At 47.3% G+C, this 25,900-nt stretch overlaps 3 protein-coding genes across 3 annotated transcripts in view; 1 reads left to right on the forward strand and 2 right to left on the reverse strand.

Moving 5' to 3' along the window:
* Window positions 1–255: 255 nt before the first annotated feature.
* Window positions 256–8,150, reverse strand: LOC121861331 (spidroin-1-like). The gene is made up of 4 exons (XM_042358978.1): window positions 8,097–8,150; window positions 7,934–7,977; window positions 7,035–7,758; window positions 256–926 (listed from the first exon to the last, which is right to left on the reverse strand). The coding sequence occupies exons 1-4, from the start codon at window positions 8,131–8,133 to the stop codon at window positions 256–258; spliced, it is 1,476 nt and encodes a 491-aa protein (XP_042214912.1). The 5' UTR covers window positions 8,134–8,150.
* A 3,432-nt stretch (window positions 8,151–11,582) lies between these two features.
* LOC121861579 (glycine, alanine and asparagine-rich protein-like) lies at window positions 11,583–13,191 on the reverse strand. The gene is made up of 3 exons (XM_042359462.1): window positions 12,791–13,191; window positions 12,624–12,664; window positions 11,583–12,426 (listed from the first exon to the last, which is right to left on the reverse strand). The coding sequence occupies exons 1-3, from the start codon at window positions 12,825–12,827 to the stop codon at window positions 11,701–11,703; spliced, it is 804 nt and encodes a 267-aa protein (XP_042215396.1). The 5' UTR covers window positions 12,828–13,191; the 3' UTR covers window positions 11,583–11,700.
* A 5,657-nt stretch (window positions 13,192–18,848) lies between these two features.
* Window positions 18,849–25,900, forward strand: part of LOC121861418 (antifreeze protein Maxi-like) — a 66,701-nt gene continuing 59,649 nt past the window's right edge. The window contains exon 1 of the mRNA XM_042359122.1: window positions 18,849–18,892. Within this exon, the coding sequence (XP_042215056.1) occupies window positions 18,859–18,892 (34 nt within the window). The 5' untranslated portion in view covers window positions 18,849–18,858. The remainder of the gene's footprint in view (window positions 18,893–25,900) is intronic.

Consider the following 25,900-nt stretch of genomic DNA (forward strand, 5'->3'; position numbering starts at 1 on the left):
CTCAACAATTTGAGGAGGTCTGTCATCCAGGTTTACTCCCAGATGGGAATATATTTAAAAACACATTGTCCTGAGGCAGCTGCAGTCGAGGTGTTCCTTGCAGGTGAGCCAGGTGAGGAGAACAAAGCAGGTGTGATTTTTGAGTGAGATGATTAAAGTGAGTGAGGAGAGCCCTCCACCACGTGACTACAGGTGATCAGTGTTGTGTTGTTGTCTCGGGTCGTGTCTGGTGGTGCTGGCAGCCACTAGCGTCCTCTAGTGACCCTCATCGTCACTGCCGCCGCCGTAGCCGCCACCGCCACTACCGCCGCCGTAGCCGCCCGTGTCCCCGCCATAGCCGCCGCCGCTGCCCTTGGCCTTGGCCAGAGCCTTGCTGGCGGCCGCCTGGGCCTGCGCTGCTGCTGCTTGAGCTGACTGCAGGTCGTTGAGGACCAAACTTTGTCGCTGGTTGAGGGAGTTGGCGGCCTGCTGAGCCTGCCAGGCCATGGCCGACTGTGCTGACTGCACTGACATGGCAACACGGAGGGTCTGCAGGGCCAGCTGGGTGATGGCCTGTGTCTCGGCCTGAGCGGCGGCCAAATCATGGGATATCTGCTGGGCCAGGTTGTAGGTCGACTCGGCCGCCTGGACGGCTGTAGCGGCCTGTGCACTCAGAGCAGACTCGGCGTATGCGGCAGCTTGCGCCCCTTGTGCCGCCTGCGTGATTTTCGCAGCCTGCGCCTGCTTCTGGGCCGCCGCGGCAGTAGCAGTCTGTGAAGCTGCGGATGCGGCAGCAGCTGCTTGTTTCGCCGCTGCGGATGCTGCGGCTTGGGAGGCTTCCTTAAGGCCTGCGGCGGCTGCAATGGCCTGAGCTGCGGCCTGGTTGGCGATGCTGGCGGCACTAGAGCCGTGTCCGCCACCGCCACCAGCACCGATGACCAGGTAGCCTCCGCTGCCGCCGCCACTGTGGTCACCACCACTGCTGTAGCCGCCGCTGCTGTGGTCACCACTACTGCTGTAGCTGCCGTCACTGTGGTCACCACCACTGCTGTAGCCGCCGCTGCTGTGGTCACCACTACCACTGCTGTAGCTGCCGTCACTGTGGTCACCACCACTGCTGCAGCCGCCGCTGTCACCACTACTGCTGTAGCTGCCGTCACCGTGGTCACCACCACTGCTGTAGCCGCCGCCGCTGTGGTCACCACTACTGCTGTAGCTGCCGTCACTGTGGTCACCACCACTGCCGTAGCCGCCGCTGCTGTGGTCACCACTACTGCTGTAGCTGCCGCCACTGTGGTCACCACCACTGCTGTAGCCGCCGCTGCTGTGGTCACCACTACTGCTGTAGCTGCCGTCACTGTGGTCACCACCACTGCTGTAGCCGCCGTCATCACCAATAAAGCCTCGCTTCTCCTGCAAGAATCATGACACACACGTGATCACACACCCCGCGGGCCACTACACTCTCTCAACACCACACCTGTCCTCTGTGTGACTCCGAGAGGACCTACATGGTGGTGATCCACCGTGAGGGCCACAGGTGAGCTTCACAGGTGAGCCTCACAGGTGAGCCTCATAAATTACTTTAAAAATTATCACTTGTGATGAAAATGACACAAACGAAAGCGTAACTGAACCACTAAGGATATATAGATAAATAGATAGATAGATAGATATATACATACATACATACATACATGCATACATATATACATAATATAATAATAATAATAATAATAATGGAAGCCCTTCGAAATCGAGGATGGCCGGCCCAAGGGCCTCTAGACGTGAATTTGTTAAGGTGTAGAAGCTGTCGCCAACACAACAACCACACCCTAAGTTAACGAGCTGCATGACCCAGTGTCACGGAATAGTCCGAGAAGACCGGGCAATTCTCCAACTGCACCGGCTAACCATTACCCCGGAATACGATCTGCAAATCGATTAACATCCAGGTTCCCAATTACTGCTGGGTAGACAGAGGCAAATGGCGTAAAGAAACTTGCCCACAGTTTCACCCTGCCCGGGGATCGAACTCAGTTCCGCTCGCTTGTGAGGTGAGGATGCTGACCATTACACCACATACATACATACATAGACAGACAGGTCAGACAGACACACACACACACACATACACACACAGACAAAATAAAACAAAAACACTAACCACTTGTACAATGCTTAAGACAAGAGCGAGATATGACTTACCCTGGCTGGCTCCTCCTCGACCCCTTCCTTCGTCAGCGTCTCCGTCACCACCACACCTGTACCGTGAGACAGGAACAACACCCTTGAGAACGACATAATGAACCTTACTGAGAGAGTCTTTTAATTCTGTCCGTCTGTCTGTCTGTCTGTCTGTCTGTCTGTTTGTCTTGTCTTATTCATTTTCATTCTTCCCATTGTTTTTTTTTACTTTGTATCTGTCTGTCTGTCTGTCTGTCTGTCAGGAAAAAGAATAAATTGATGAAAACATGAATAAAATGTAGGAGAATTACTGATAGGGAGATTAAGCTCTGTCTCTCTGTCTCTCTGTCTCTCATCACACACCTTGTAGGAGATACGCTAACTAGCAACAAAAAAGACATTAAGAAATGGTCCATACAACCCTGATATAGAAGCAACAAACAACACCACGTAACCCTGAGATAAACATCAACAATAAGTACAGGAAAGACTCAAGAACCTCGTCTATAGAGAATCCAACGCCACTTATAAGAGATCCCACAAACTCTCCTCTGTGTTAATTCTATTTTGTTTTTCAGGAATTAGTAAATGATGAATAAACTGTTAATTTATTCTCTTCGTTTATTAGTTTGTTTGTTTTTATCACTTGTGAATAAATCGTAAATGTTAACTCTGGGCTGTATCTTGGCACGCAACTCTCAACTTTAAAGTTAAATATAGCTCTTTTGTTCATCGGTGACGCGAGAGTAGAAATGATTTGTGGTTCAGAAAGTTACAGGTTTCATTTTGTGTGTGTGGGGGGCATTATGGAAGTACAATAAACAAAAAGAACTAATTTCTAGAGTAACTTAATCCTCCGAAGGATTTATTGAGGAACCCCGAAGGATTCATTCAGATATATCGAAGGAGTCCCTCAGGAAAACCCCGAACAAAATTAATTATCTATACGAATCCCGAAGGAGTCACCTGAAGACTCCACAACTCACCGAGGAGGCAGAGTAGAGTAGCATACTTGAGGGCGGCCATAGTGAGACTGGTACCTCAATTGTTCTTGGCCCGGCTTTATATACTCGACGCCCTATAGTGATGGCGCAACCCTTACCGTGGCCACACTATCAGGTGAGCGGCGAAGAGTGAGTCAGTTAGAATAAGGGGAAAGAGGAGGTGTAGAGGCTTCAACATTAGTAAGAGGTTAGGGATGAAACCATGACAACAGTAACGGGAAAAGGGGGAGCAACAGTAACAACAACGGGACTTCCTAGACACCGTTAATAAATCACAACAATATTCAGTAATTTCATCACATTTTCAGTAAGGCGTAAAAAAAGTTTAATAATCAATGAATCAAATATTAAACTACAGACACATTTAAAAAAAACATCGTGACACAAAGATATAAAGTACGTAATTTATCTTTCTAATTGAAGGTAAGAACATTTACCCAGGTGCAGAAGTCTCGGTACAATTCAGCTATAATGTTATCGACCATCTCTGTGTTGTCGCGTAAAAGAGAACGAACTAGAGAGAGAGAGAGAGAGAGAGAGAGAGAATTCTTACCTCAGAAATATCGTCAAGGGGAGTTATTGTTTTGGTGAATCAGCTGACAGGAGTAGAGGAAGGGTTCGGCCCCGAATGTCCCAGGTGATGTGCATTGTTTACATTACATAAGTTGTCTTTGTTTTCGTGCATCAGCTGATTGAAGGCACGGATCGTTCACTCCTGCACGGGCCCTGGTGTTGTTTGTAAATATGAGTTGTTATTGTTTTGTTGAATCAGCTGACAGGCGACGAGAGCGTTCACGCCCAACCTCCACATGGTGTAGGACTGTAGGTGATGCGTATTGCCCATAAACTCTAGATTTTATTGTTTTCGTGAGTCAGCTGACAGGCGCTCTGCTTCACGTGTCTCTGTTGATATCAATGTTTATAAAAAAAATAGTTTGAACTTTCATAACTTGCTCTCTTTCCTTTAGTGTCTGTATGTATATAAGTAATTTAGTCTTTTCAATAATATAATAATCATCCAAATTCTTTTTATATTAAAGTTACATAGATGACGAACTCACAATCACCATAATCAACACGACCAAAAACAAATAATATAATATTAAGATTCAAATCCTTTATTGACGATACTCTTCAGTCATTGGTTCCAGAGATATAAGGAATCAAACCCTTTATTGGCAATAAACTCATAAATACATCATAAAGACCAAAACAAATAGATTCGAATCTTTTAATGACGATCCTCCATCGTCTTTAAACTTGGGATATAAGGAATCCAACCCTCTATAGCCAATAGTCAGAAGCGTCCAAACTCAATCCTATGTCATCTATAGTTTCAGTATGAATTTAAGCCGCACTCGGTGATGACGCATTTCTCAAAAGACAAAAGATAACTGCAGCGGCGGAGAAGGGCATGAGGCTGCGGGAGGGCGCTTGCGGCAACTTTTAATAGATTAAACAGAGCGTCTTCAGGTGTATTGTATCTCTGAGGGGCGGGGGGGGGTTGGAGGAGGGGGGAGATGAAAAGAGGTAGAAGTTTAGTGTTGTGAATATGTGGGTGTGAAAGTTGTTGGGTATTGTATGGAAGAGAGAGAGAGAGAGAGAGAGAGAGAGAGAGAGAGAGCTTGTGTTACCTGCCTCCCGGGACATAAAGGCTACAGCACCACTCAAACATTCAGTAAACCCGACTTTAATGACCGACGATTTTACGGACATCTGAAGCGTATCATTGGGTGATTAAAAAAACGTATAGGGAGATATTAACCTTTTATTACAGGGGGAGAGAGAGGGAGGGAGGGAGAGGGAGGGAGATGGGAGGGACAGAGAGGGAGAAGGGAGAGAGATAGAGACTAGCCATACTCTCTCTCCCTCTCTCATTGTTATTGTCTGTTGTTACAATATCTTTATTAACCTGTTGGACTCTTTACCGGGATTAGGTTAGGTTAAGTTAGGTTAGGTTAGGTTAGGTTAGTGTCTTCCATACCTCCCTTCCCTTCCTCTACCACAAACTCCCTTCCTACCAAAAATCCCTAAACAAGTCCAAACGTGCAGAAAAATCCCCGCCAGTAATCCCCCTTCCCTTAAAAAAATCCCTAACCAAAATATCAATATGTTTTAGGGAGGATTTAATTATACACATGTTGGTGGATTTATTCGGCCAATATTTAATAACCTTTGACCTTGGAATTATTTAACTGTTATTGTATTTTGGGTAATTATCTTTTTTTTTCGTTTTTATGGTTCATTTAATTGCCTTTTGTTCTTTCTCTCTCTCTATATATCTACTATCTATCTCTCTATCTCTACTATCTATCTCTCCATCTCTACTATCTATCTCTCTATCTCTACTATCTATCTCTCTATCTCTACTATCTATCTCTCCATCTCTACTATCTATCTCTCCATCTCTACTACCTATCTCTCTATCTCTACTATCTATCTCTCTATCTCTACTATCTATCTCTCTATCTCTACTATCTATCTCTCTATCTCTACTATCTATCTCTCTATCTCTACTATCTATCTCTCTATCTTGTCATTTTTCCCTCACCGTATCAGATTACTGTATATCAACTCTACTGTAAAACATGTACTGTATATATATATAAATGAAATGTAAAATAACTAAATAAATAAATAACAAAGTAATAATCGTGGTAACATTCTCTTCTGTATTTAATAACATCATATTTACGTGTACTAATCCAGATGATATTAAATGTTATATAATACTTCCTTGAGATAAATGTACAGTATATATCAGGTGCCTACAAGAGAGCTCAGGTATGTCAATATATTATTATTATTTTTTTTTTTTAGTATTCACTCTATCTGTATTTTTCTGGATGAATAAACTGTTTCTTTATCATGTCTTCTTTCTTTCGTCTATTGTTATACCGTTCTTTTTTTCTTTCTTATCTTCGTGTTGATTTTCTTCCATTCCCCTGTTTCTTGTTCATTTTTATCATATTTTCTTCCTGGATTGCCTCTCTTTTTGATTTATTTTACTTTTTCATATTTTCTTTCTCATCTCTCTCTTATTCCGTGTTTAGTCTCTTCTTTTTTGTTTCTCGTTACTTTTATCCAAACTTCCTCTCATTCTTTCATCTTACTTATTCTAGCTTCGATTTTAATTCTAGTCTTATATTTATCTTATTTTTCTTCTATTTCCCATTCTTACGATCTTCATTTCTTCTTCTTCTTACTTCTCTCTCTCTCTCTCTCCCACCTCTACTTTTGGTCGTATATAGGGGTGGGTGGAGAAGGGGGGCGGGGGTGGTGGTGAGGTTCAGTCGTTCTGTACAGAGGTGGGGTAGACGACTGAACTCACAGGTGGGTGGTCACTAATGGACGTATGAATATTGCCCGTTAATGGAAATAATAGAAAAGTTAAGTTGATTGACGTTTATTATTCAGGTGAGATATAACACCTGTGACACCTGTTGTTGTTGTTTGATGAGAAGGAGCTGTTGTTTATCCTCACTAATGGTGGGTCTGCCTTTCACCAGGAGAGCCTCGGGAGTCTTGAGCGGCAACTTTGTTATTTCGTACCCAATTATTGTCCATAAATAAGGAACAGATTAACGAGGTTATTATTTGTTTATGAAATTGTCTGGAATAATAAAAGAATCAGACCTTTATTTGTGTCTTGTGTCCAGGCAGGAGGGTGTTGAACACGGCGGAGTGACGGCTGTACAACAACACCTCAACACGAGTTCACTTCAGGGTTTTGTGTAGCCAAACGACCATTAAGTATTACAGAATTTATTGAGTAAGAAATATTCTGGAGGTGTTCTGCATACTCGGTGTTGTGTGTTCTTGGCTGAAAAGTACAAGTTGTGGTCTAATGACCGTAGCCGCCACCGCCACTACCGCCGCCGTAGCCGCCACCACCACTACCGCCACCGTAGCCGCCGCCGCTGCCCTTGGCCTTGGCCAGAGCCTTGCTGGCGGCCGCCTGGGCCTGCGCTGCTGCTGCCTGTGTTGACTGCAGGTCGTTAAGAACCAAACTTTGCTGCTGGTTGAGGGAGTTGGCGGCCTGTTGAGCCTGCCAGGCCATGGCCTGCTGACCGTCCAGGAAAGCCTGTATGGCGGCCAGGCTGTTGGCCGCCTGAGAGGCCAAAGCGTTGGCTTCGGCCGTCACCTGGCCAAGGTTGGCCAGCAGACCAGAGGCCGAGGAGGATGTAACCTTGGCGGCCTGCACGGCCCGACTGGCTTGTCCTGCCAAGGCAGACTCGGCGAAGGCAGCGGCCTGTGCCCCCTGAGCGGCCTGTGTAATCTGTGCGGCTTGTGCGTGCTTTTGGGCGGCGGCGGCCTGAGCAGTCTGGGAGGCAGCAGAAGCTGCGGCTGCGGCCTGACCGGCGGCTGCCGAAGCGGCAGATTTGGCGGCCCCACCAAGTCCTGCAGCAGCTGCGGTGGCCTGAGCCGCAGCCTGGTTGGCGATGTCTGCGGCGCTGGGCCCATGGCTGCCACCACCACCGCCCACGATCAAGTAACTTCCGCCGCCGCTAACAGCACCGCCGCCATAGCCGCCGCCACCTCCAGTACCTCCACCATAACCGCCGTCGCCGAGGAAGCCTCGCTTGTCCTGTAGGTGGGGAGAAAACTTTGCTGACGACACACCAGCGGGGCCACACACCACCGGGGCCACACGCTACAGAGCCACACAGTGAAGGGGAGACATTAACTTGAAGGTGTTTCTTTTAAGAGGAGAGAGACATTAAATTAAGGTATTTCAGTTAAGATAAGAGACAATAACTCACCCTTGGAAGATCGTTCTTAACCAAGTCCTCTGCCAGCACCGTGCCTGAGGAGGGAGGAGGAAAACCAGGTTTATAGAGATTTTGTTAGAGAGAGAGAGAGAGACAGATACAATCGACATATCACCCTCAGTAACCACATTCCATCCATTTAACAGCAGCTCACCAAGACAGAGGCTGAGGATCCAAAAGCTATGAGTCATCTTGTCACTCCTATAGAAGTTGTTGCTCATCTGATGCCCTAAGTGGCGGCGCACGGCTTTATATACTCACACACCCACACAGAGTTGCCACGTCGAGCTTCTTTCTACACAATGCGTCACTTTCATCGCTATAGTGTGCCTCAGGTGTTTCAGTGTGGTGAAGGTGTAAGGGGAAGAATGAATAGAGATTGAATTAAGACATGTGTGACGCTCCTTTACCTATGTTTAGAGTACTGCTACTTCTAACAACAACAACAACAACAGCAGCAAAAACACCAAAAACAACAGCAGCAGCAACAACAACAACAACAACAATAATAACAATAATAACAATAACAAGAATAACAATAATAACAATAATAATGACACCTATGATCGCCTTCCACTACACTTCTTCCTCAATTAATATTACATCACCGATCTGTGATGTAGTCGTGGCCAGAATTAGGCTAGGATACAGACACATCTGGCAAGTTAGTAACGCTGTACCCATACCGGGACACTCGGCATGTAAACTTTGTGATAAACCTTTAAAGCATCCACTTGAACACTATATTATTGAATGTGATACTGTCAAAGACTTCAGGCCACCTGACTTATTGTATCTTGAACTTTGTAATTACTACGTGGAATCGGGGGTGCTTGAGGACATTCTTGCGGTTTATCCCAAATTTGCTAGCCCACACTGATTAGTCTTCAATCAGAATATGACTCCATGTATGTGAACCACTGACCTATATATATATATATATATATATTGCTAATGAATATGATGTATTTCTTTGTGTACGAACCTCTGTCCTGCATGGCAGTGAACAATGACATTACCCACATGAATCTGACCTATATATACTATTAATGAATATGATGCATTTCTTTGCGTATGGACCTCTGTCCTGCGTGGCAGTGAGAAGTGATACCACCCTCGGTGTCAAGACCTAACTGAATTACTCAGAATAGGCAAACTGCACTACAAGCTTTGTCAATAAATTTGTTAAACTAAAAAAAAAACGATCCCCTCTATTTTATCATCTCTACTTCCTTACTCCTTCTTTCTTCCGTATTCCTCTGTTTCTCTTCATTCTATCTCTCATATCTCTCCTCTGTCTCTCCCCTCCTCCTCTCACCATTTCCCCCCCCTCCCTTCTCCTGTCTCCCCTCCCTACACTACTCCTCTCTCTTCCTACCTCTCTCCCTCCCCTTTCTCCCTCTCACAACTCTCCTCACCCTTTCTCCCTCCACCACCTCTCATCCCCCCTCACACCTCTCCTTCCCCTTTCTCCCTCCCACATCTCACCTCCCTACCTCTCTCCTCCGCCTCTCCCTTGTCACAGGGGTTGAGGAAGTGAGCCACCATCTTCTACTAAGTGCTGGTGGCTCCTCCATAATCTCTGTTTTGATGATGATATATTAGTTGGCTAAAGTGACGCTAACTTAGGGTTATATTGGTGAAAACACACTCATGGCCTGACCTCCCTGCCTTGATGTTGTCCCTGATCTCCCTAATCTCCCTGCCTTGATGTTCTCCCTGATCTCCCTAATCTCCTTGCCTTGATGTTCTCCCTGATCTCCCTAATCTCCCTGCCCTGATGTTCTCCCTGACTTTCTCCGATCAAATGTTCTCCCTGATCTCCATTACCTGATGATTGCCTTGACCACCCTGCCCTGGTGTTCTCCCTGACATCCCTCTCCCGATATTCTCCCTGACTATCCTTGTCCTGGTGTTCTACCTGACTTTCCCTGTCCTAATGTTCTCCCTGACCTCCCTGCCCCGATGTTCTCCCTCTCCCGATATTCCCCCTGACTATCCCTGCCCTGGTGTTCTCCCTGACTATCCCTGTCCTAATGTTCTCCCTGACACCCCTCTCCCGATATTCTCCCTGACTATCCCTGCCCTGATGTTCTCCCTGACTTTCCCTGCCCTGATATCCTCCCTGACTTTCCCTGTTCTAATGTTCTCCCTGACTTTCCCTGTCCTGGTGTTCTACCTGACTTTCCCTGTCCTAATGTTCTCCCTGATCTCCCTACCCCGATGTTCTCCCCCTCCCGATATTCTCCCTGACTATCCCTGCCCTGGTGTTCTCCCCGACTTTTCCTGCCCTAATGTTCTCCCTGACTTTTCCTGTTCTAATGTTCTCCCTGACTTTCATTGTCCTGGTGTTCTCCCTGACCTCCCTGACCCGATGTTCTCCCTGACATACGTCTCCCGATATTCTCCCTGACTATCCCTGTCCTGGTGTTCTCCCTAACTTTCCCTGTCCTAATGTTCTCCCTGAAACCCCTCTCCCGATATTCTCCCTGACTATCCCTGCCCTGGTGTTCTCCCTGACTATCCCTGTCCTGGTGTTCTCCCTGACTTTCTCTGTCCCAATGTTCTCCCTAACTTTCCCTGTCCTAATGTTCTCCCTGAAACCCCTCTCCCGATATTCTCCCTGACTATCTCTGCCCTGGTGTTCTCCCTGACTATCCCTGTCCTGGTGTTCTCCCTGACTATCCCTGTCCTGGTGTTCTCCCTAACTTTCCCTGTCCTAATGTTCTACCTGACTTTCCCTGTCCTAATGTTCTCCCTGACTTTCCCTATCCTAATGTCCTCCCTGACTTTCCTTGTCCCAAAGTTCTCCCTGGCCTCCCCTACCTGCCACGCCCTGACCCTCTCCCTTTGAGCCCCGCTGGTTACGGTCTGTCCAGAGAAGGGTTCAAAGCCTTGTCCTCTGACGGAGCTGAAGAATGTATGTCACAAGCTTAACCTAATCTTAACCTAATCTACCCTTAACCGAACCTAACCTAAACCTATCCTAACCTATCTAACCTTAATCTAACTCTAATCAAACCGAACACAACTTTAACTTATAAACCTTGAACAAATTTAACCTTAACCTAATCGAACGTAACTTTAACCTAACTTTAATGTAACCTAACACTAAATTAACCTGACCTAACTTTATTTATGCTATTGAAAAAATATGTTTCTATACTATATGAATTTTTCCAAAGCCAAAAATTTAGATTTTTCCTGTAACATTTGTTCCCCGACACGAGAAGGATGGATCTAGTCCTTCCTTACCCGAGCCTTACGAGATGAGGAGGACAAGGGTGATCCATCGACTGTGTAGGACCAAGAGCTTTGTCGTGAGTGAGTGAGTCCGTCAGGTTTGGTATTCATAGAGCTGTCTGGTGCAACAAAAAAAAATGGGGGGAGGGAGGCATAGACTGAAGAGAGAGAGGTGTGAGGGAAAACAAAAGAAGGTAGAGGAAGTGGAAATAAGAAATGGAGAAAGGTGAGAAGAAACGTGAAGAAGAGATGAGAGAATTAGTAAAAAACAAAAGAAGCAATAGATCCTGGCCGGTCTGGCCCTCAAGAGCTTAATGAATTTTAGGGTTATAATACACTAAACAATGTGATAACAGTCGAGAACTACTATTAAGGGATGTGGAGAATAACACAAAGGTCGTCTCAAAATAGAATATATTTCTGACCAACAAATTACTTATACTAGTACAAAAACTGTTCCAGCTACCAGTGTTACTACGGTAAGGTTGTGACAGTGGCGAAGTCCATCTTCAGGTCTAGTGACCGTAGCCGCCACCGCCACTCCCACTGCCGTAGCCGCCGCCGCTGCCCTTGGCCTTGGCCAGAGCCTTGCTGGCGGCCGCCTGGGCCTGCGCTGCTGCTGCCTGTGTTGACTGCAGGTCGTTGAGGACCAAACTTTGCTGCTGGTTGAGGGAGTTGGCGGCCTGTTGAGCCTGCCAGGCCATGGCCTGCTGACCGTCCAGGAAAGCCTGTATGGCGGCCAGACTGTTGGCCGCCTGAGAGGCCAATGCGTTGGCCTCGGCCGTCACATAGCCAAGGGTGGCCAGCAGACCAGAGGCCGAGGAGGAGGTGATCTTGGCGGCCTGCATGGCCTGGCTGGCCCGTCCTGCCAAGGCAGACTCGGCGAAGGCAGCGGCCTGTGCCCCCTGAGCGGCCTGTGTAATCTGTGCGGCTTGTGCGTGCTTTTGGGCGGCGGCGGCCTGAGCAGTCTGGGAGGCAGCAGAAGCTGCGGCTGCGGCCTGACCGGCGGCTGCCGAAGCGGCAGATTTGGCGGCCCCACCAAGTCCAGCGGCAGCTGCGGTGGCCTGAGCCGCAGCCTGGTTGGCGATGTCTGCGGCCCTGGGTCCGTGGCTGCCACCACCACCGCCCACGATCAAGTAACTTCCGCCGCCGCTAACAGCACCGCCGCCATAGCCGCCACCACCTCCAGAACCTCCACCATAATCGCCGCCGGCGCCGCCGCCTTGGAAACCTCGCTTCTCCTGTAAGAATGACGGACATTGAGAACACCAGCTGAGAGGAAGATATAACTGATGACTCCGCCGGACAGGTGCCTGCTGGGTATACTGTTACCAGGCTGACCTCACCATCTGTTTGTACTGATTTATTACAATAAACATTTGTCATTCTGATCAAATTAAAAATAGAATAAATATTGGACAAGGCTCCAGCTACTCACCCTGGTGACCTCGGTGGTCATTGTGTCGGCCACGACCACACCTGAGGGACACAAACACAGTTAAAATCAACTTTAAACTAAGAATCTCTAGAAGTTGACTACACTGATATATTCTCTCAAACTGCCACAGTATTTCACCATTTAACTTATATTACTGCCCAAGTTACCGAGGCAGAGACAAAGGGTGAGGAACGTGTTGATCATATTGAGTCTGGAGATGGACTGATGATGAGCGTCTACCAGCACCGCCTCTTTATACTGTGGTATAGTCAGGGCTGCCAGCTGTGTTTTTCCTCACGATCAGGGCGAGTGTCTAGCGTCCGTGTGTCCTTTTGTGTTTCTTCTTAGACGAGAGAGGCAGATAGATAAATCTGAGCACAGTTTAGTCACATCCCCCCAAAAAAAATCGGTTCAGAAAATATTGGCGAGACGTGAAAGACATAAATTATTCCTGGCATTCATACTCTGCGGATTTTTGTAACGCTGAAATTATAGATAGTAAATCAGGCAAAAAAAAAATCTCTCTCTCTCTCTCTCTCTCTCTCTCTCTCTCTCTCTCTCTCTCTCTCTCATCTATTTCCTCCAATCTTCCAGGAAATTCCTAACAACGAACAACCCCACAGTCCTGCAGCTCCGCCTCCCGGCTACATCGGCTCTCGGTCACTGCACATCACCCAGCACACTCCATCACTGCACATCACCATACACTCCCATCCACTGCATCACCCACCACCTCCCATCCACTGCACATCACCCGCCACCTCCCATCCACTGCATCTGCTTACCTCCATCACTACACATCACCCACCACACTCCATCCACTGCACATCACCACCACACTCCCATCCTGCACATCACCTTCCTCCCACCCCTGCACATCATCCAGCACTCCCATCCTGCACGTCACCCACCACACTCCATCCTGCATCACCCTACCTCCATCCTGCACATCACCCACCACACTCCCTTCCACCACACATCACCCAGCACACTCCCATCCACTGCACCACCCCTTCCTCCCATCACCGCACATCTTGGCTTACCTCCCTTCCACCGCACATCACCCACCCTAACACCACAGCGCTTCAGTCCTCCACATTGCTTACCTCCACAGCGTATCTTGGCTACTGCGTCACCCAGCTCATTCCACAGCATCTCTCAGTCACTGCACATCACCCAACACACTCTACATCACATCACATTACCCAACACACTCTACATCACATCACTGCACATCACCCAACACACACTACATCACATCACTGCACATCACCCAACACATTCCACACCTACTACACATCCCCCAACAGAGAGAAGGGGAGAGAATGAAAGAAAGAAGAGAAAATGAACGAGTGTGAGGGAGGAGAGAGAGAGAGAGAGAGAGAGAGAGAGAGAGAGAGAGAGAAACGGATAAGTGAGAGAGGAGGGGAAGAGAGAGAGGGGGAAGAGAGAGACAGAGAGGGAGGAAAGGGAAAGAGAGAACAGTTTTAGTGAAAGTATGTAATATTGCTACCATATAATTCCTATTGTTATGGGTTTTTTTTCATTATTCAAGACTAAATTGATTCTTTTCACAGGGAAGTAATCGATTTTTATATTAATTCATAGTGAGCGAAAAGTTCTGAATACCAACGTCACCAATTTAGAGGAAAGTTAAATTTATCATATAATTTATTCTCTTAAAATAATTAATAAGATCCAGTTTTCTCCAGCACGGGCAACCAACAGCGTTTGGCTTGGCGTTCCTATTTTACTTTGCAATAACCCCATTTAATCACACTACGCCAGACGCACGATCGCTTGCCCCCTTCCTGTTTGCAGTGACGCTCTTTTAAAACTTTGATAAGCCTGGCCCAGAATAGTGACATGGCGGCAAGGGGAGTCTGGGTCTCTGTGATGATAGAGTGGCCAGTGTTTGTTGTTGTTGTATATTGTCACATGGACTGAGCCCCTCTTAGTCATGACCCGTGAGAGAGAGAGAGAGAGAGAGAGAGAGAGAGTCAATCCCCCGTCAGAAGATATTGTGGTGTTGGAGGAGTAAGCTGGACCCTAACTCGACCTGAACTGACCTGCCTGACGTCTAGGAGGGGTGGTTCGACCTAATGGTTATAGATAGGGGAGAATAACGTATGACCCCGGAGACCCAACAGCCCCTGACACGAACCCGAGGAACTGAAGGAAGACAACGCTATATATTGAGTGGGAGATTAAGATAAGCAGGATGTGTGACGGGGAATTCTCAGGAGAATCGACACGAGGCTTGGGATAGCAGACGCCAGAGCCATCTAGTGTGTGTGTCTCAGAGGATTTAAATAAACACGAAATTTAGACAGACAAAGACAGACACGCAATTGGAAAGAAACAGAAAGAGACAGAAAGAGAGAGAGGGAGGCGAACACTGAGACCACCACTAGAATCAAGACAACTAAGATAGTGGTAAGAGTGAGGAGGTAGGGTTCTATAATCCAGACAGATGACCTCCACCTGTTGACGCTGCAGCAAAACCCGACCCCAGGTGTTGACGAGGCTGAGTGAGTTGACCAGAGATATAGAGATGAAGTGTTGTGGTGATGAGAAGATGGTAGTGGTGGATAGTGTTGGTCGTGGTGGTGGTGGTGGTGTGGGGATGGTGGTGGTGGTGGTGGTGGTGGTATGGGGATGGTAGTGGTGGTGGATAACGTTGTTGGTAGTGGTGGTGGTGGATAGTGTTGGTGGTGGTGGTGGTGGTGGTATGGGGATGGTTAGCGGTGGTGGATAACGTTGGTGGTGGTGGTGGGTAGTGTGATGGGGTAGTGTTGGTGATGGGGGTTGGTGGTGGCTAGTGGTGGGGAGTAGTAGTGATGGTGGGGTAGTGTTGGTGGGGGTGTGGGCGGTGGGGGGGAGGGGGGGGAGGGCGGTGGGGAGGGGTGGGGAGGGGGGGGGGGGGGGTGGGGTGGTGAGGGGTGGTGGTGAGGGTAGTGGTGGTGGTGTGGGGTAGTGGTAGGGGGGGGGGGGAGGGGCGGTGGGGGAGGGGGGGGAGGGGCGGTGGGGGAGGGGGCGGTGGGGGTAGTGGTGGGGGAGTGGTGGTGGTGGTGAGGGTAGTGTTGCTGGGGTTAGTGGTGGGGGTAGGAGAGGGCGGTGGGGGGGGGTGGTGGGGAGGGGCGGTGGGGGAGGGGAGGGGTGGGGTGGGGGTAGTGGTGGGGGTGGTGGGGTGGGGAGGGCGGTGGGGAGGGTGGTGGGGGGGTGGGGAGTAGTGGTGGTGGTGAGGGGAGTGTTGGTGCTGGGGTTAGTGGTGGGGAGGGGGGTGGTGGGGAGGGGGGATGGTGAGGGTGGGGGAGGGGTGGTGGTGGTGGGGTGGTGGTGAGGTGGTGGTGGTGGTGGAGTGTGCTGATGGTGAGGGTAATGGTGTTGGTGGGGTAGTGGCGTTGTGTGGTGGTGGTGGTGGTGGTGGTGGTGGTGGTGGTGGTGGGGTGGTGGGTTGGGGATGGTGGGGGAGTTAGTGGTGGTGGTGGTGGTGGTGGTGGTGGGGAGAGAGTTGGTGGTGGGGGTGTTGGTGGTGGGGGTGGTGTTGGTGGTGGGGGTAGTGTTGGTGAGAGAGTTGGTGTTGGGGGTAGTGTTGGTGGTGGGGTGGTGTTGGTGGTGGGGTGTTGGTGGTAGTGGTGGTGAGAGAGTGTTGGTGGTGGGGGTGTGAAGGGGTGGTGGTGGTGGTGGGGGTGGTGGTGGGGTAGTGGTGGTGGTGGGTAGTGGTGGTGGTGGTGGGTAGTGGTGGTGAGTAGTGATTGTGGGGGTGGTGGGGTGTTGTTGGTGGTGGTGGGTAATGTTGGTAGTGGTGGGTAATGTTGGTGGTGGTGGGTAATGTTGGTGGTGGTGGGGGATAGGGCTAATATGGGTAATTGTGAGAAATAGGCTAAATTGGTGGGGGTGATGGTGATAGGCGGTGGGAGGAGTATATAAGAATGATTGTTGGGGATGGAGGATTTGGGATAGATAATAGTTGTCGGGTGTTGGAGCTTTATGGTGGTGGTAGTTGCGGACATTAGTGTTAGGGGGGATGGTGGTAGAAATGGAGATGGCAGGATGTGATGAAGGAAGGGAAGGGGTTATTCAAAATATCATTTCTTTCCCTTCTTCCTCCCATTGCCTTACCCTTCCCTTTATCCATCCCCTACTACCTCTTCTCCCCTTCATCCATAACATCTCCCTTTCCCCTGACTCTCCCCTTCCTTCCTTCGCTACCCTTCGGCGCACCCCACGTCCAGAAATGAATAGAGCGCGAGCGATACAAGAGGCTGTAGGTGACGCCAGCGACTTGTTGTCAAAAGGTCACACATGGTTTCTTCGGATAACCTCCCTTCCCATGGTTCATACCGGACAAAGAACATACTCTATGAAAGAATAACAAAGGAAAATATATAGAAGAGGAGGTGAAAGGGAACAGGGCTTAAAAAAAAAAGGTTATATATATATATAAAAAAAAAAAAAAAATTTATAAAGAGAAGGGAGAATGGTTGGGAGTTTTGATCTGGGTTGGAAGGGGGGAAGTTTACATGACACGAGTGTTTACGAAATGATTGTTGTTGTTTGATCAGCTGATATTCATTGGCACGTGTGTCTATCTGTGTCGTTTACGGTTTACCTTTATCATTATTATTATTATTACTACCACTATTATTATTCCTACTACTATTATTACTACTACTACTACTATTATGATTACTACTACTATTATTACGACGACTACGATTATTATTATTATTATTATTATTATTATTATTATTGCGTATTTACATTTTCTTAAGAGTTGTTAAAGGGGAATTAGACCATTGAGAATTACCACAAAACACAAGACACTTAAGGCATACACACGCACGCACGCGCACACACACACACGCGCAGACACACACTCAACCACACACAGAGCCATACACCTACTCAACCACACACACACACACACACATACTAACACACACACATCCACACACTAACACAGTCACACTTACTCACACAGCCACACTCACCTACACAGCCACACTTACTCACACAGCCACACATTCACATAGCCACACACTAACACAGCTAAACACACACACACGCCCCCTACACACACATATATACACACTCACAAAGCCACACAGCCACTCAACCACACACACACACACATCCACACACTAACACAGTCACACTCACTCACACAGCCACACTCACCTACACAGCCACACTCATCCACACAGCCACACTCACTCACACAGCCACACATTCACATAGCCACACACTAACACAGCTAAACACACACACACGCCCCCTACACACACACATATACACACTCACAAAGCCACACAGCCACTCAAACTTACACACACAGCATTAAGCAAGAAGCGGTCTAGGTTCAGGTCCGCAACTCTCTTTAAAGAATCAAATTAAACACAACTTGGAGAAGAAAGTAAAGCTGAAGAAACGAAATAAAAGAGACTGTTGAAAGTTTAACTATTTGTAGTTTCTTGAAAGGCGATTCCTAAACTCTGAATTACAACTCTGTTTTGAATACATTAAGTGAAACGATTGATGTTATGCTGAAGGTATTATATTGCTATCAGACCACAGTACCCATAAACACACTCCTACAGTACTCTCCTTCGTTAACTGATAACAAAGTTTACCAAATACAAACAACTTTTTATCTAAAACTTCAATACTAATAACGGATAGTATAAGCTGTAATTAGATAGAAATTTATTTTGTTATATAAAAAAATATAGTGAGTCTTGGTGTAATATCACTGGAGGTGCCAAAAGGGTGTCGCTGGGTCCTACAGTGTTCATCTTTTCGTAGTTTAGTTTGTTTTAATTTTATTACGCTGGAAATCATAAGACTTTAACTTTATCTATGGCTGATATGAGGGTGGCGGTGAGAGAGAGAGAGAGAGAGAGAGAAGGTACAAGGAAGGTCCTTGCAAGAACGTAAACAAGGTGACGGAGGAGAACCTTCAGCAAAAAGAGTAACATCCAAGCGAGCCTCCGAGTAAAGAGGACTAAGAGGGCGTGAGAGAAATATCTTTCAACCTCTTCACACAAGACAATACTTATTAACTCTAAACAAGACTGGTTACCAGACCGAAGACTTTCATAACCAGACGATTTGAAAGCTCGCAAGGGGAAACTGATTACATTCCCCCTAGTCCAACCCCTCATAGGTGGGGTATATAGGCGGTTGTGGTTGCGGATGACACAGTCGCTCCAGCGTCGCCTTTAGAGCAACAATGTACAGGAACCTAGTGTTGTGTCTCTGCCTAGGTGAGATATTTTCCCTTCTAAATCCACAGTTTTTTTAAACACTCATACAAGTATATTTCTACAAGTGAATAAATAATTACGTAATAGAGAAGTGATTCACACACTCATGTATTGACTTTCTTAAGAGGATTGTTATCGGTCTGACTAGACTGTTTCCAACAGGTGTGGCGGTTCCCGGAGCCCAGGTGGACAGGGTAAGTGTATGTCTTTCTGGTATGTGTTGAAGGTGACAATAATAAGTGAAGAAATTATACCCTTCATGTGGTCTTCCTCAGTGAATACGTCACCGTGTCAGTAGGGGCCAGGGTTGTTCCATCCGGCCGGAGGTTCATCCTTCAGTATCTTCACACCCCACTGACCCTCTTACTTCCGCAGGTGAAACGCGGCTTTATCAGAGGTAGCGGCGGCTATGGAAGTGGAGGTCATGGTGGTGGCGGCGGTGCTGGGGGCAGCAGTGGAGGAGGTGGCGGCTACCTGATCATCGGTGCGGGTGGTGGCGGTGGCGGCCATGGCCCCAGCGCATCTGGCGTCGCAAACCGCCGCAGCTCAGGCTACCGCAGCCGCCGCCGGACTGAAGGGAGCCTCTCAGGCTGCAGCTTCCGCAGCAGCCAGTCAGGCCGCCGCCGCAGCCTCTGCAGCAGCCCAGACAGCAGCAGCAGCTGCTGCTCAGGAACAAGCTAACGCTGCCCAGCTGACACAAGCCTTCAAGCACAGGCAGCCGCCTTTGCAGAGTCATCACTCTCCGCCAGGCCGCCAGCGCCGTCCAGGCGGCCGAGAACACCTAACTTCGCCGTGGCCTTGGCCGACCATCTGGCACAAGCACAGGCCGAGGCACAGGCTGTAGCGGCCCAGGCCTGGCAAACACTGCAAGCCGCTCAGTCTGTACAATCAGCACAGTCGACCATGGCCTGGCAGTCTCAGCAGGCCGCCAACTCCCTCAACCAGCAGCAAAGTTTGGTCTTAACGACCTGCAGTCAGCACAGGCAGCAGCAGCGCAGGTTCAGGCGGCCGCCAGCAAGGCTTTGGCCAAGGCCAAGGGCAGCGGCGGCGGTTACGGCGGTGGGAGTGGTGGCCACGGCGGTGGGAGTGGTGGCCACGGTGGCGACTATGGTCACTAACCAAAGATGACCACAAGCAACAAAGTCGATGATCTAATGTTTACATTTAACCCTGAGAGAAAATATTTATTTTCGTTAACACAGAGAAAATAAATAAACCAGTATCTTGTCAGTCACACCTGAGTTTAACTTACTGAACTACCGACACAAACCCGACGGAGGCACTCCTGACACCTACCTGACGGAGGCACTCCTGACACCTACCTGACGGAGGCACTCGACACCTACCTGACGGAGGCACTCCTGACACCTACCTGACGGAGGCACTCCTGACACCTACCTGACGAAGGCACTCCCTGACACCTACCTGACGGAGGCACTCCTGACACCTACCTGACGGAGGTACTCCTTAAAACCTACCTGAGTGAGGTAACAAGGAGGCACGTCACTATCCCTCTCCTTACTCTTGTGTAGTTGGGTTCGATAAGTTAAGAAACATTTCACAAGATACAAACGCAACACATACTCAGTAAATGACCATAAACGTAAACGATTGGCCACCAATACAGGTCAGGTCAACAGTGTGTACCATCTACCGACTAAACTGACACAATCAACAAACATACCAGCCGATGTTTACATGACGTCATCAGTCGAAAATTAAATAAATACAAATAAAACGAAACACTTTATTGCACCAGAAAGGACGAGATGTAATTAGAGTACATAACATCACTACTACTGACATGACTGGAGGTTATGAAGATCTGTAAACGTCTTGGTAACTCACCTGATTCTACACATCTAAGACAGGTGGTCATTAGTAGTAAGGGGTATATGAAGGATAAATTCTGGTTAACGGGGAGACAGTTGAGGTGCTGTAGGATCTCTCTCTCTCTCTCTCTCTCTCTCTCTCTCTCTCTCCAATGGTACAACCCAGGCTAGGAGGACCCGGGAGTCTCAAGGATACCCAGAAGGATACAGACTACAGGAACCTTACCTAAAGATATTCTACCCCCATCAGGATCACAGAGATACGGGCGGGGGGTGTCCGGTGTTGAAGTGCCCTCAGCATAGTGACTCCAGAAGGAGGAGGAAGGAGAAGAGAAGGAGAAGAGAAGGAAGAGGAGGAGGTAGTTTTTGCAATGCGGTGTTTTAGTGCTTGAATCATTATATTAGCGCTTGTTGATGTTGTTATGTGGATAAAATATATGATAGGCAATTAGAAAGGAGCATGGACTTGTGAGGCTGTACTCTTGTTTCTTTGGCTTTATTCGAAAGCACCTCGACTCGACACCTCTCGGGTTTGTTCGGCTTCACTTGCCCATCCAGATAGCGATCGGGCTCACTCGGCAACACTTGAGTCCACTCATCCCACTCGGTAACACTCGGGTCCATTCGGCAACATTCGGGTCCACTTGGCAACACTTGGGTTCACTCGGCAACACCTGGGTCTAATCGTCAACTCAGCAACATTTGTCTCCATTCGGCAAACCGGGTCCACTCGGCTCTACAAGGTGGCAGGACACGGGACGGCGGTGATGGAAGACGTCCAGAAATAGACTCAGGTGTGGGAATTTTGGCCCTGCGAAAATTCCATTAGGGATAATTGACATCTCCGGGGCCGCCCAGGTGTTTGTGCCTCAATTACGTCACCAGCTCATTATTACCTGACAACTCTCGCCCACCTGTCTCTCCTAGAATAAGCAGGAGAAAGAGGAAAAGAAAGAGACAGAAGCAATCGGCTACACAGATTCATTAGGGAGAGATACTTATTGCCTTTAGGCTCGAATATATAAGAGAGAGAAAGAGACAGACAGCACACATCTATACAGTACTCCAAACCATCACAAATGTCTAGCTATCTTAAGTCGTTCTCAGACCGCAAGTATAATAAAAAACTATAACGATAATTTTTACCTTGACTTCAAACACGAAGAAATATTATTATGAATGCCTACATATGATACCCTACATGACCTTACACAGTCGGGCAAGAGACCAGAGCTCTCTGTTGACCAGGGGAGGGATCCTCCCCCACAGCTCTCCCCGCCTTTGGACCATACCGATGATATGCAAGTTGACTACGTATCTCCGCCACGAAGGACGTCCCCTATCAACCTCCTGACCTCCCGTCATCACACTCGCACTAAAAGGTTTATCCCTTAATACTGTCAATGCCTATGTGCCTCCCTCCATCCCCATCGTACCTATCCTACCACAGTACAATCCCCCAGCCGTCACCAACACCTATGGAAAATCCAAACCAGTCTCCTGAAATTGCAGTGATGCCCTTATGCAGAAAGAAAGCCCATCCATTAGTAAAACCAATAATGCCCAGATAGAATACAAAGGCAGAGGACTCTCCTGGGCCTGCATACAGTATATCTGCGACAGGTTACTCCCACTATGTCCACACCAGGAAGGAAAAGGCGAGGAGAGAACTGAAAAACATACCGCTTTAAAACGCTTCCTGAGAAAAATAAACTCCACCTGGATATATCACTTATCATACCGATATTAACTTACCCAGCAGTACCCCTTCATACTATGAGCACCACCCATATTGCAGGTGGCCCAAAATGAAGCCCTGAGATTCATCACAGGCGAAAGATACCCTTCACCAGAACCACATCCGAGATACATAGAGACCTGAGAATAAAACCTATCAACCAGCAGCTACACACCCTGGAGGAGTCTGGCATAAGATAGAACGTTCAGAACAAGAACTCCTTCAAAGACTCCTACCAGACAACGACAACAACTATACATGGTTCCCAAAAGTTACCAGTAGGGTCGGCGGAATACGAAATAAGGCCCTCAAAACACCCATTTATGGATAGGGTAGGCTGTCTGGTGCCTGTACCGACAAACAATAACTAACCCATGACACAACCCGAACACACTATTAGCTTAGCTAACCTGTAAGCGGTCAACCCGCCCTCTCCTACCTCCTCCTAAAGTTCTTCAATTCCGAACCATAACTTCCTTCCTCCACCACTAATCTTCTTTTCACCCTTTTTTCTGCAAAAAAAAACCCTTCCTCTTGACCAATATCCCTCCTCCAGACAGGCCTGGCATTGGACTTATTAGGGACCTGCCCTTACCATAAACAAATGCACTGTATCGGGAATTCTCCCCACACACTCATCCTGTCACTATATGTAACTTGCCGATGAAATCCATGATCCTGAGGCACTAACGCACTTCAATGCATAAGTCGACTAGGCAAGAAGGAACTCTGCGTGCTTCCCTTTAGGGCGCTGTAACGCTGCGCCTCGCCTTGCAATAGGATGCAAGGCCCCTCTCACGGGGCAAATTATAAAATAAATAAATCCAGTCCGGGCCATCAACTGTAAACTATAATGTGTATGTTCAATTTATGTTCCTTCACCTTTTAGTAATAAAAGCCTTTGTTAAACGAACCACCCAGATATACATTGACTGATATTTCTGTCCGATGTATATTTTCAGTCTTCGGGCTGCAGAACTTTTTCAATAAACCGTTAATTATTATTATTATTATTATTATTATTATTATTATTATTATTATATGACACCCAGCATGACACCCTACATGACACCCTACATGACACCCTACATGACACTGCATAACACCCTACATTACACCCTACATAGCCTACATAACACCCTGCATTACACACTACATGACACCCAACATATGACAATCCATATGGCACCTTAGTTGACACCCTACATATAACACCATATGACACCTTGTATATGATACTCAACATGACACCCTTCATGATACATTACATAACACCATACATAACACCCTACATAACATCCTACATGAAACTCTACATGACACACTACATAACACCTGACACGACACTTACAGAACACCCTACAGAACACCCTACATAACACCCTACATAACACCCAACATGACACCCTACATGACACACCACATAACACCCTACATGGCACCCTACATAATACCCTACATGACACACTAGATAGCATCCTACACGAAACTCTCAGGACACCCTACGTGACACACTACATAACACACTACATGACACACTACATGACACCCTACATAACACACTACATAACACCCTACATGACACCATATGACACCCACATAACACCCTACATAACACCCTAGACGACACACTACATAACACACTACATAACACCCTACATCACACTACAGGACACCCTGCATATCACCCTACATAACACCCTACATACCACCCTACATAACTCACTACATAACACCCTACATCACACTACACGACACCCTGCATAACACCCTACATACCACCCTACATAACACCCTATATGACACCCTACACGACACCCTACATAACACCCTACATGACACCCTACATAACACCCTACATAACACCCTACATGACACACTACACGACACCCTACATAACACCTTATAGGACCCCTACATAACACTCATGACACCCTATATGACACCCTACACACCATAACACCCTGCATGGCACACTGCATGACACACTGCATGACACACTACATGACACCTACATGACACCCTACATAACACCCTACATAACACCCTGCATGACACACTACATAACACCCTATATGACACCCTACATAACACCCTACACGACACCTACAGGACACAATACTTAACACCACATAACACCTGCATGGCACACTGCATGACACACTACATGACACCCTACATAACACCTACATAACACCCTGCATGACACACTACATAACACCCTATATGACACCCTATATGACACCCTACACAACACCCTACACGACACCTTACAGGACACACACAACACCCTACATAACACCTGCATGGCACACTGCATGACACACTACATAACACCCTACATGACACTACATAACACCTTGCATGACACCCTACACGATACCTACAGGACACCCTACATAACACCCTATAACACCCTACATGACACTACATAACGCCCTATATGACACCCTACATAACACCCTATATAACACTGACATGACACCCCACATAACACCCTACATAACACCCTACATGACATTACATACCACCCACGTGACACTACATAACACCCTACATAACACCCTACATAACACCCTACATAATACCCTACATGACACTACATAACACCTACATAATACCCTACATGACACTACATAACACCCTACACGACACCTAACATGACACACTACATAACACCCTACATACATGGCATACTACATAAACACCCTATGACATACATGACACACTATGTCCCTACATAACACGGTACATGACATACTACATAAACACCCTACATGACACCCTACATGACACACTACATAATACCCTATATAACACCCTACCTCACACTACATGACACCCTATAAAACAGCCTACATGACACACTACATGACAGCCTACATAACACCCTACATGACATACTACATAACACACTACATAGCACCCTACACGACACTTACATGACACACTACATAACACGATATGACACCCCTACATAACACCCTACGATACACTACATAACACTAAACATAACACCCACATGACACACCCTAAATGACACTACATAAAACCCTACATAACACCCTATATGACACACTACATAACACCCTAAAAATCATCCCACATGACACACTACACAACACCCTACATGACACTACATAACATCCTACATGACACCCTACATAACATCATACATGACACTACATAACACCCTACATAACATATACATGACACACTACATAGCACCCTACATAACATCATACATGACACACTACGTAACACCTCACATAACATCATACATGACACACTACATAACACCCTACATTAGCTGCCATTACTCACACAAGGCGATTGTTTACTTAGCAGTTAATAGGAATAAATGTTGGTTCTCGAATTGTTACTAACAGTTATCAGGCATAAATGTTGCTTCGCCTTGTTACCAGCAGTTATCAGGCA

Source organism: Homarus americanus, unplaced genomic scaffold (assembly GCF_018991925.1).
Source record: "Homarus americanus isolate GMGI-L3 unplaced genomic scaffold, GMGI_Hamer_2.0 scaffold24260, whole genome shotgun sequence".
Classification (NCBI taxonomy): domain Eukaryota; kingdom Metazoa; phylum Arthropoda; class Malacostraca; order Decapoda; family Nephropidae; genus Homarus; species Homarus americanus.